We start from the raw sequence: 12,309 nt of genomic DNA, 5'->3' as shown, positions 1-12,309 counted from the left end.
TCACACATGAACAAGGAATGCAAAAGACACACATTTTTGTACGACAAAACAATTTTGCATAATAAGTGTTTTTTAATGGATAAGCTGAGCGGCTCGTCATCAGAACTGGTTTTGAAATGGATAAATCAGGCTAAAGTTAATTTTCTGGAATACTTTTACCTAATCCCTGACCAATTTATCTGAACTCTATAAACTCTATAAAATCGATCAAATATCCAGTCAGAATGAAGACAGAAGCTTTTAGATGACATGAAAAACATGTTTTCTAAGAGACATTTAACAAAATATTAATTCTAACAGGGGCGAATGCTAATATTTTAGTTTTTCTGTATAATTTTGACAAAATTCTGCAACCAGTTCCTATTGTTAAAATTCTTAGACTGCATATGTTTTATAATCATTCCTGTCCATTTTTCAGGAATTGTCATTTTAAGTGTGTATTCTGTAGAATAAAAATAAACTTTTCTGTATTTCTGACATAGCTTTTGACTTGTCTTTTTGAATTTCCATGTTTTTAAGATTTGCCGCTGAAATATTAATAGTAAAACATCATTTGCATGTGCATTTCCCCCCTCCCACCCCTGTTTCTTACCCCGTTTGTGTCGTTGGCCACGCTGCCGCAGCCGGCCAGGCAGGGGTTAAAGTACGTGATGCCGTCGGAGCCGCAGACCGGCGCGTACTCGTGAATTTTACACCCACAGTTCACGTTACAACCTCCTGTCAGGTTCCTCTGAGTCATGGTGAGCGTCGGCCTGCAGAGAGGAAAACACACTCAGAGGCAAGACTAATAACAGGCGACATGAGCAGGATGCAGCAAGAAACACGTGAATTAGTGACGATTTAGTGAAAAAAATGATGGAGCATAGAGTAAGAAGGGAGGAGAAAGAAAAGATGAAAGGAGAAAGGCAGGATGATGGAGGAAGAAACACGTGAAAAGACGCGGCAGCGATCCAGAGCGCGTCTGTCCCAAGCTGTCCTTGGACTCTCTCCATCTGAGTCATGTAATCTCCCCGAGAGACGCTGCGTCCAAACAGAAAACGCCTCCGTTTACGGACTCAATATGCAGCATCTCCGCTCTGATCTGCAGACTCCACCAATTTACAGATGAGCTGATAACGAAATGGACCCAGGGGCCAAACTGGATTAGATTAAAACCTTTCAGAGTTTCTGCTTACTGGTGGAGGCGAGAAGCGGCGAGGGGGGGGGGGGGAACCTGCAAAAAGTTGTTTAAAATGTCTGCAGGCTGTATTTAGAAACCAGTGCAGAAGTATTTCAGACAGTCAGCTACACTGCAGCTGGGCAACGTAGCTTCAAATTACAATCTACAATCTTTTTAATTCAAATAATAAAAAAATATATATACCCCCCCCCCGCCCCCGCTTTTTCCTTAAAAATAAGATTTATATGACAAAAAATATCTGAAAAAACTGATGCTTTCACTTAAAACTGAGACTTTTTTTTAAATCAATACTAAGGAATAACTGACTCAAAACAAGCTCCTTTATCTTGTTGAAATGTTTCTTATAAGTTGATTTTGTCTCAAGATGTTTGCACTAGAAACTAGATAAAAATACTTGGAATGATTTTGCAGTGTGTAATTACTGTTAGTCCTCAATTAGGGTGGCTGAACACAAGTGCATGCCACACCTTTCAGATTTTTTATTAGGAAAACATTTTTAAAAACAAATTATGATGTTGGTACGTCACATAGACTTTTTTGTTGAATTATTTTAATTAATAACAGAATAAAATGATGCAACATGCAGGAAATTCTTGAACAGATTAAACATAAAACCCCTGAAACGACTCAACATGTTTTAGCAACACCAACTCTCTCTCTCTCCTCACCCGGTGGTGTAGGGGATGTTGATTCCTCCGAGGTTGATGCTTTCGCAGCCCACGATGAAGAGCGTGGAGAAGCAGAGCAGCGACACTCCGCTGCAGATCATCGCCAGCTTGGCCGACTCCCGAGCGCCCAGCTTCAGCTTCTTAATGATGTAGCCGCCCAGCACGATGCCCACGCCGGCGCTGGGCACGATGATCACACCTGGGGGACAAAACAGTACCAGAGCATCAGAAGACCGGGCCGGCGCCGCCTGCTGAGCCTAATGATGCATCTAAAGAGAGTCCAGTTAGTTTTTCACTTACAAAATAATGGAGCAGAAACAAGGAACAAGTCAGGCAACTTAAAAATATCCAGAACTAGATACATTTTTGTGCAGATTTTTTTCTTAGCTGTTTAATTCAATGAAAACTAAAAACCTGCAGCAGATGCACCATGCTAATAACAGACTAACAACACTGTGGAGTAAATTCACAAAGATCGCTTAAGGTTTGCACACCAGAGTCTGTGCATCTGCTGAATTCCTAATTGGATGTGATGTGTTTAGTGCAAAGTGCATTGTTAATCTGATGCACAAGCATAAACACAGCAGGTAGGATGAGCAAAATGTGGTAGAAATGTAGGAACTTTGCATTAGTTTGTGGATTCTGCAGTCAGAGATCAAACAAGCAGAAAAAATGTAAACATTTTGCAGCTAAATGAATATTTTTAGGGAAACTGACGGACAACAGAAGTGTTGTTCTTTAGTTTTTGCTTTAGTGCTCCAAAAGTCACTTTGGAGCATAAAATGCAACATATAAGTTTTGCAACAGTCCAAAATGTCTAAGAATTGCTAAAAGTCAAAGAAAGGAGAGTAAAATGGAGAATAAATCATCAGTCATTTCTGATTTCACTACCCAGGAAATGTTTCTGGATAGTAAAACCAAGGCTCTGTTTGTCCAGGAAGGAAAACAGAAACAACAATGTATTTATCCAAATTAAATTCAAACAAAGGCGCAGTAATCCTGTTTACAAGCAGAACTCTCACTGTTTCTACATTAAACTGACAGGAAGTGATGCCTCTTCTACTTTCCTGTCCTACAAACACAAAGGTGGATGTTTTTGTAGGATTTTAATTCATTAATAATTAGAAATGACAAAAATATAACTATAACTCTTTTCTTTGACCATCATAAACATAAATATGGTCTTTCAGGGCAGTATGTTAGTTTTTTATGGAGCTAAATTGGAGACATAAAGTTTGTTCAAAAGAAACACCCGGAAACAGAAAAAAGATTGAGTAAAAAAAAAATATTTGAAACTTAAAAATCTGCTCAAAACTGCTTTGTGGATTCAAGATCGTCTTTCAGTCTCAGATTATTACTATTATTTTCCGTCCTAAACGTTTTTTCAGTTGCATGTGGTTTCTGTCAAAACTTTGCATTTTCCTTTACAATAAATATGTTTGTTGAGTATTTACTTTTATTATTGCATGAGCTTTATTTTTTTATTACTATCTGGTTTTCTTTTGGACAAACCAGCTTTGATCTAAGAGCTCTGATCCATTTTCCCATTAATGTCTGTCAAGGTCAACTGTTCCAAGCTGCTTTTGTTTTGTTGCAGCCATCAGTTTGCCCTAAACAGCGAGCAGCAGTAGAGAGAGCTGAGCATCCCAGCCGCAGCCGCCGCCTCCAGGCAGCCATGCATCACCATGGCAGCACACAGCGAGTGGGAGGCCATGCAGGACGGCGAGCGTGGAGCCCAGGCAGAAACCGTGCTGCCTCTCAGCTTCTTCCCTACATGCATCAAATCCCAACAGCCTCTATTAGTAAACTAATAAAATGTTTAAAGATGACCATAAATTAAATACACGTCAAAAACACAAATTGGATCAAGTATTTTTGGTCTAGTTTCTAGTGCAGAGACACTTGAAATAAGATAAAAACTAACTAAAATATAACTTTTCAGCCAGTTATAGGAAAATAATTAAGAATTATTTCACTCATATGGAAAAAATGTAAGATAAATAATCTGCCAGTGGAGCTAGTACTTTTTCATCAGCATTAAGGAATTATTGATTTAAAACAAGTTCCTGTATTTTGCTGAAAAGTTGCATGTAAAATAGTTTTGTCTTATTTCTAGTTTATAAAGATATTTGCACTAGAAACTAGACCAAGTTACATTATTTTGTAACTCTGACAAGATAACAGTTTTATGAGTTTTTAGTGACAGTCAGTGTGGCTAACATTACAAATGCCTGGCGGTGTGAAGTATGTCTGGTCAAAACAGATAAAAATCTGCGTCATTAATCCTCCAGTGAATTAAAAACCTCAACAGAAAAACTGAAAGCTGAACACAGCCTCCAGCTTCCGGCACACAGTTACGATAATACCAAGCAGGAGATTTGAGCTAAAGGAGCGACTGAGAACATTCCTCAGCCTTCACAATAATAACACAGTAACATAACAAATAAAGTGCTTATAGCTGCCTATTTTAATAGTTAAAACACCAAATATACCTTAATATGCATCAACACACAGCAGAAACCGTCGTAGCGCAACCACCGAAGCTAAAACCCACGGTCTTCCTCATTTCGAACTTGAGGGCTCAGCCAATCAGCATCAAGGGAAATTAATGCTGCTCTAGGATTGGCTGCTTTTTACAAATGCCAGCCAATAGCGTCTCCAGTAGCATTGAAACTTGGTTTGTCAGCTTTCCATTTTCTTACAATATTTTCGACAGGCTTTATGAAAAAAAAATCTGTAAGGTCAGTTTCGCAGAGGTCTATATATTTTATGGCTGGAACTAACAATTATTTTAGTTATCGATGAATTGGATCGATAACTAAAATATGGTTAAATGGTTACGCCATTTAACCACGTAAACCTTTTTTAAAATAAAATATTTTAAATACATTAAATATGCAAATAAACAAACAATTCAGCTCGTTTTATTGCTTAAAATGAAATGGTACACTTGATTATTTGCAGATTAATTGATTATTTTTGTATTAACTGATTAATAATTGGATAGCAAAAGGTGCTTATGAAATGAAATAACAGACTAAATCAAAGCTGCTTTACAATCCTTAGTAGGAGATTAAGTGTTCACAGAATTTCAACCAGTTAACGCTAAAACGATGCTATTTAAGGAGTTCTAGATAGATTTAGATACTTTTTTTAATCTAATATGCAAATATGTATGTTTTATGTACAGCTTTGGCTTAATTACTTCAACAGTATAAGAATCGGGTGCAAATAATACATAATATATGCATTTCCACCATTAAAGTTTGGGTTTTTTGAAAACATTCAGCTCAACATTACTATACAGCAATTACAGATTTCTATTTATTTTGGGATTTTTAGAAATCTGTACCAAAAAAATGTGTTAAAATGGAGGATTAGGTGGAACGTTCCAGGACAGGAGAGCTTTTCAGACGTAAAAGCAGCTCTCTGGGTCGGATTTTACTCTGATGGGCATAAAGTGGGAATCAAAATGTCTGTCTGAGTGGCAGATTAAATCACGACTTCACAGCCCACTCCTGGTCCAGCTGAGACGGTTATGCAACCAAACACTTAAAGATCTCAGATATCAGAAGCCTCCCAAGGCGTGACTTCATGGAGACTCAGGCGAACATGAGCTGAATCGTTCAGAAACCTTTAACTTAATAACATTCATGAACTTCATGAAGAGTTCCAGCGACTAACACGCTTCACTTTACCCTCCTTTAAAAATGGATGCTCCACATTTTATCCCTAAAAACCAAACCACTCAGCATTATTTGGATTTAAAAACAGATGTTTGACAAACTGAAACAGAAAAAAGTCACCAGCTGCATGTTGGGTTAGCCATTTGCTGGAAAATACACCAAAACGAAGCCTAAAGCTTCACTTAGTGATGCTTCACAACATCAGAAAAAAAAACACATCTTCATGAGCGCCACACTACTGATGCCCTATTTTCTTTCCTAACTTGTAATTTTCCACATTTGATTATGGTTTAACTAAAGATTTAATATTCCCAATGCTGATGACCAACACTTATTAACTCTTCAGATTCAATATTTATTCTAATTCATGTCGGGATATTTTTAAGTAGGGGTGCATAATGTATCGGCATCAATTAACATTGGTGTTTTAACATTTAAAAAGGTAAAACTGGTGTTTTAAATAACTCGTGTTTATTTTTATCTTGGTTCTGGAGGAGGATTGGTCATGTGGTCAAACATAAAAGTATTAAACATACTTATCTGTTATATAAATATTATTCAAAAGTCTAAATATTTCAAGATTAAAGTCATAATGTTAAGAGGAAAAAGTCGCATTATAATTTAATTATCGTAATATTTTGATTTAATTTGCGTAGTATGCCTTTGATCTCAAAATATGACTTAATTCTTGTTTTACTTCCACTTTATTCTTGCAAGACTTTATTCTCAAAATATTTTTGACTTTGTCTTAATTTTGATTTTATTCTCATGATTTTATTTTTGTAATATTATGACTTTATTCTTATATTATTTTGACTTTCTGCGACTATATTCTCAAAATATAACAACTTTATTCTCGTATTATTTTAGCTTTATTCATGTAATTTTATTTTTTTGCTTTCTTAGTATGGCCCTAATTCTCAGTGGTACCTATTCCTGCAATCATGCAGGTAAACTGAGTTTAAACTTATAATGTGTAAGAAGTTGTAACAGTATAACTGCTGATTTAACTGCATGTTTCAGTGCATATCTGTGTTTGTGTGTGGAGGTTTTATGAATATTTGGAGAGCAGTCCTGCAGCTCCGTCTCCTCGGTGCTCGCCTTCATTTGGAGACCAGCAGTTTCTTTATTATTAATGCTGGCTTGCAGCCCTGGAAGTCTCTGCAGAGCGGCTTAGATGAACTGAGCAGAGCAGGGTGTTGTCCCGCTGTCTGCATCTCCTCTCCAACGTTAAATAAAGAAACGTTTCTGCTCTCATGAACGTTTCTGTTCTCCAGCTCACCGGTGTAGATGCTGGCGTTGGAGGCCGGGATCCCGAACTGCGACTCGATGAACTTGGGGATGAAGGTGATGAAGGCGGTGACGATGGCGCTCTCGGCCGTGTAGGACAGGCTGACGAAGAGGAAGGTCACATTGCTGAGGATCCTCACCGCAGCTTTGGGAAGATCTGCAAGACGACGGAGGGACGAGAAGAAAAAGTCTGGTTTACTTAAAAATCATCTGCAGGAAAAAAAAAACGTTTTGTAGGAGGAAATCTGCAAAGCATCAAGGATATAGATTTTATTATGACGTCTGTTTCATATCAAATTAAAACTGGTTCTCTGCTTGTTCCCAGTCTAATTCTTCCACAGACACCAATTTACCCCACAGTAAAAATCAAGCACTTTCAAGGTAAGTTTTCAAACTTTTCCAGCACCAAACTGTGAAGATAAAATCAATAAAGGAACTAAAATAAGACGAGATATGTGACAATATTCATTTCTGTTATTAATCATGTTTTGTGAGAATTTTCTACATTTTGTAGCAAAGAAACGGAAAATGAACCAAAACATTTTATTTCACACACCTGACCAGAACGAGATCAAAACACTAATTTAGCAAAAAAATCTCCTAATTTTATTAACATTGTTTTATGTATGATATATAATCTGTTCTTTATTTCAGTTAAACAGATCAATAAGTAATTGAACCATTTGAAATATTAAATATTGATTATGTTGAAACAACCCAAAGATGTTGCTTAAAAGGTAAATGACCTTCCTGCTCAAATTAAATTCTTAAACAAAATATCCAAAGAAACATCTAAAAAATTATATTTCTTGCAAAGTTTTCTGGCATTTAGCAAATTGAAATAATCTTGGTAATTGTAATTAACCTAAAACATTAAACTTTAGTAAGATTTTAAATCAGACAGTGATTAAAAAAATGTCTGGTTTCAACTGTACATAATGTTTCCAATCTTTAATCAAATATTAAATTACAAAACTCTGCAGTTTGAATATCAAGCACTTTCAAAACCTTGAAAACACCAAATTGAAACTGAAGCATTTTGAAGGATTTAATCCCTGAACTAAAGCTACAAATAAATTAAACTCTTATTTCTCTCAAGTAATAGAGAAAAAACATTAAAGAATCTAAATCTGAAATCATAACCACTAGTTTCTTTCTTAATACTTTGCATCTCAGCAGAGATGTTTTGCTCCTGAAAGCGGCTCTAAGACAGAAGGAAGATGGCGGCCGGCTGGCACCTTTGATGTCCTTCCCGAAGCCCAAGGACGAGGTGACCGTCTGGTGCTTGCTGTTGTTGCTCTTCTCCTTCAGCACGTCGTCGTCGCTGGACATGTCGTCCAGGCTCAGCTTTTTCCTCCTCTTCTTCTTCTTGTGTCGAGGAGGGAGCTTCTTGGGGAAGGTGAACATGGGGAATATGACCAGCAGCATGGCGACGGCGCACAGCAGGAAGCCGCTCCACCTGGAAACGGGAACCGAATCAGTCTTCCAAACCAGAAACCTTTTCTCTATGGTGTCAGATCACATTCATAACCATTCACATCATTTTTAAATTGTGAGGTACTCCAATCAAAACAGAAACATGACGATTCATAATATTAGACACTCAAGTTGTACGAGAATAAAGTTGAAATACATTAAAAAAGTTGTAGTATCATGAGAATACTGATAAAGTTATTATTTTCTCATAATATTATAATTTTATTCTGATACAAGTTTATTCTTGTAATTTTATTTCCTTTTTTAACAGTATAGCCCAAATACTTTGTCATAAAAATAATTTTCTGTTACAGACCAACACAAAGTGGTGCAGAAATGTGAAAATGTTATCAGAAACATTTAGCGTCGTTTGCTGCACGGTGAAAACTGAGACTTTTGGTTGTAACGTGATAAAATGCAAAGAAGTTTACGGGGTATTAATACTTTTGCGAGACACTGCGAATATAAAATAGTGGATATTGAAATTATTGCGACTCAAACATTTTTAAAACACCTTAGATTAACATTTTGAATCTCGAGAGTGGGAGCAGATTTAGCAGGAACATTACCAACATGTTCCAGTTTGTTTTCATTTACAGAAGCAACGGGAGATCAGGAAACACACACACACACACACACACACACACACACACACACACTGCGCCACCCCAGGTGTGAAGCGACTAGCCTCAACTGATCAGATCACTCAGAGACACGAGGCGAGAACAGAGGCGATCTGGATGTTATTGGGCGTAAATGAGCCGATCCGTTCACAAACACCCATCCTGCCTTCATCGGCTGTAATTCATGCAGGAAGCCCGACGGCCGCTTCCTGCTGAGTCACCGGCTACGCAGGCGGAGAGACGGCGGCTTCGCTAGCAGCTCTGAACATCTGAATCATCAGCAGCGGCATGTTCAGAGAGACGACAGAACGATTTATAAAACGCATCATAACAGAAAGTTCAGGATGATTGAGCTTCAGAAAAAGAAAAGAAACAAGAAAACGGGTTCATTCAGATGGATGGATGGATGGATGGATGGATGGATGGATGAACTGATGGACAGATGAATGAACTGATGGACAGATGGATGGATGGATGGAGTTTTGCTTATTTTTTAACTTAAATCTCCATTTAATCAGTAAAATAAAATGAAGATGGGATCAAATTAAATCCCGTTCTGAACATATGTTTTATGAACATATTCTTCATAAAAGTTACACAACAGACTTCGCTTTTCCGCCATTAGCACATTGAGCAGCATTGATTGACAGCACTAAGACCCTCCTCCTGGCTCTGATTGGTTGTTTTTGGTCAGGAGCTGTAAATTTCTTCAGATGGCAATTAATCATTTCACAGATTGGCATAGTGACAGTTTTAACAAATATGTAAAAAAAAAAAAAAAACATATTCTTCATAAAAGTTAAACATTTAAAAACAATTGTAAGGCATAGGAATGTTTGACCTCCTCCCAACAGAGCGGCTTATTGGTCTCACCAGTTGCCGATGAAGCGCGGGTCGCTCTGGTCGATGTTCACCACGGTCTTTGGGTCGACGTAAAACCCAATCAAGACTCCACCCAGCAGGTAACCGGCCGCCGGGCCCAGAGCTCCCATCACATACATGATGGCTGCAAGCAGAAACACGTAAACATTAAATTATTACGTTTTTCATCGCCACTAGAGAGCAGAAAAAAACACAAACAGGCATTTATTACGTTTACTGCCACTAGGGGGCACAAATACACATTTATAGCTTGTATTAATAAAATAATATTTAAACACACAAATTTTATCTTTAAGGTGCTGCTTGTGTGTCTGGAGTCTAAAGGGCCACAGAAAAAGCTGTGGGGGGCCGGATTTGGAACCTGGACCATTTTCTGCATCTTATGTGTGAAAACGTCACAGTTTCTTCCTCTGAGAACTACAGAGAATGACCTTTGACATCAATTTGCTCATGAACTCAGTGACATTTGCTAATTTTTTAAAGATTTATGGAACAATTCACACCACAACTACTGAAACAATAAGAGCCGTGAGTGCCGGTCATGTGTGCAGATCATATGACGGAGCAATATGGGCCCGGCTGGAGGCTGGGATTTAAGATTTCTCCAATTAGAGGGAATTACAGCGGATAAATCCCTGGCTCCGGTTGAAAGCAAACACAAAAATGTGATGGCGTGACTTAAAACTCAAAGCTGGGCCAGGCACAGACCCAGACTGAGGCTTAGCTAACCGGTCCAGTAAACCCACAGAGCACTGGGTTCACCGGTGATGGTCCACTTTCAATAATGGTTTTATTTCTAACTACGAAGGTATTGTATGGTAAATCAGCTTTTACTTATTGACATTATTGTGCTGTGTAAAACATGAATTGTTTGGTTTTGTATTTTACAAACTGTAGAGAAATGCAGTTGAAGTTTTTTAGTATTTCTTTTCTATTGGTGACACAGTGAGGATAAAACCAGACATGCACTCACTGAAAACGTGTTTAAAGATTTTTGGCCAAAAATAATCAAATGTAAAGTTTTTGTAAAAGTTTTCCTCTCCAGGATGATCCTGAAAATGAGTTAATCTCAATTAGTCCCACCTTTTAAACTAAGGCAAGAAATCATTTTACAGGCCAAGAAGTGATTCATTTTATATTTCAAGACAAAAATTGAAATATTATAGATAAATAATAAGTTGGCACATCTTAAATAATTTTTAAAATGATGAAATAGTGTTTTAAAAAGTCAGAAGTCAGATTTATGCTCCATGTTAACTAAACAGGCTTCATGCATTACTTTATTAAAGAAAAGAAAGCAAATAAACATGTTTGTCAACACTAAGAGGAGAAATTATTCAGCAGATTCTGCTAAATATTTAATTTATCCATCAAAGAAGCAGCTTTGAGTTTTCAATTTAAAACTGTAAAAATATCCCAGACAGTCCAAGAGAATCAGAACCAAACTGCTTCCTGGTTCTCCTCCATCCCCTGACAGACATGCGAAGCTCAGGATGATAAAACATACGGCCTGCGCTGACGGCTCGGCCTTCAGCAGCATGGAGGATAATCCTGGACGGTGGAACGAGGGGAAACCCTGCGCCGACCTCCAGCCGCGTTACGCAACGAGCTGCAGAGCATCGGGTCGGATCAGACAGAACCAGGCTGACAGAAACGTGAAGACGGACAAACGCCCGGGATGGGGAACGTGATAAATAATCCGGACAGCCTAAAGACGGCAAGCGATGCAGTATTTTCTGTCCCTGTAATAAAACATCCGAATGAAAACGTTTTTTTACTGCTGCAGCAGTACAGATAAATAATCCTGCAAAATGTGTTGAATCACGCACTGATTCTGTAATAATTCTGCTGCTTTAATGTTGACGTGTATTTATTTACTGGCACAAACAAAAATTAGTGAGAAAAATCAATCATAAACAAAAAGTTTTATGTTCTAAAAACACCAGAAATAAAAGATTTTAATCATTTTCTTGCATTTTAAATATGCAGGAGCTTCAACACAGCAACAGTTACATGAAGCTCTTTACCACAGGCTCATTTATTTAGTTTGTTCTAATGTTGAGGTAAGCATGAAGGTCAGGCTGCAAAAAAAAGTTAAAAATAGCAGCACCACAGAGTTCTGTGAAGCCAAAATATAATAAAAATACACATGCACACCTTTCTGAAAAACAAAACCTCTGCAGGGTTTTTTATAGTCGCCTGATTGTACCACACATCCCCCCCAAAAACATCAGTTTTCACAAAATAAAAAGGACAAAAAAATCTCTAACTTACTCTCATGTGTTCTGGATTTACACTACAAATTATACATTCAAGCACTTTGAATTGCCTTGTTGCTGAAAATGTGCTATATAAATAAAATTACCTTACATTTTATTTCCTTTGCATGACTTTTCATGTTTCCTCTGGTTTAAATCGCATTTCAAAGTTAAAATTACTCAAGTAAATGTAACCGAGTAACTGTAACTAGTTACTATCCAACTCTGATGAGAGGATAGAGCCTC

General features: G+C 37.5%; 1 protein-coding gene across 1 annotated transcript in view; it reads right to left on the bottom strand.

The window, feature by feature from the left end:
* The window catches only part of LOC106949204 (solute carrier organic anion transporter family member 5A1-like), a 38,392-nt gene that overhangs the window by 5,667 nt on the left and 20,416 nt on the right, over positions 1-12,309 (bottom strand). Inside the window, exons 3-7 of the mRNA XM_015035325.1 lie at positions 9,797-9,929; positions 8,063-8,283; positions 6,817-6,981; positions 1,849-2,047; positions 593-752 (exon numbers count right to left, since the gene is read on the bottom strand). Coding sequence (XP_014890811.1) covers positions 593-752; positions 1,849-2,047; positions 6,817-6,981; positions 8,063-8,283; positions 9,797-9,929 — 878 coding nt within the window. The remainder of the gene's footprint in view (positions 1-592; positions 753-1,848; positions 2,048-6,816; positions 6,982-8,062; positions 8,284-9,796; positions 9,930-12,309) is intronic.

The sequence above is a fragment of the Poecilia latipinna genome, unplaced genomic scaffold (genome assembly GCF_001443285.1).
Source record: "Poecilia latipinna isolate Pla-1442-1.1 unplaced genomic scaffold, P_latipinna-1.0 Scaffold331, whole genome shotgun sequence".
In the NCBI taxonomy this organism is placed as follows: Eukaryota; Metazoa; Chordata; class Actinopteri; order Cyprinodontiformes; family Poeciliidae; genus Poecilia; species Poecilia latipinna.
This window is presented reverse-complemented; position numbering and strand designations above follow the sequence as displayed.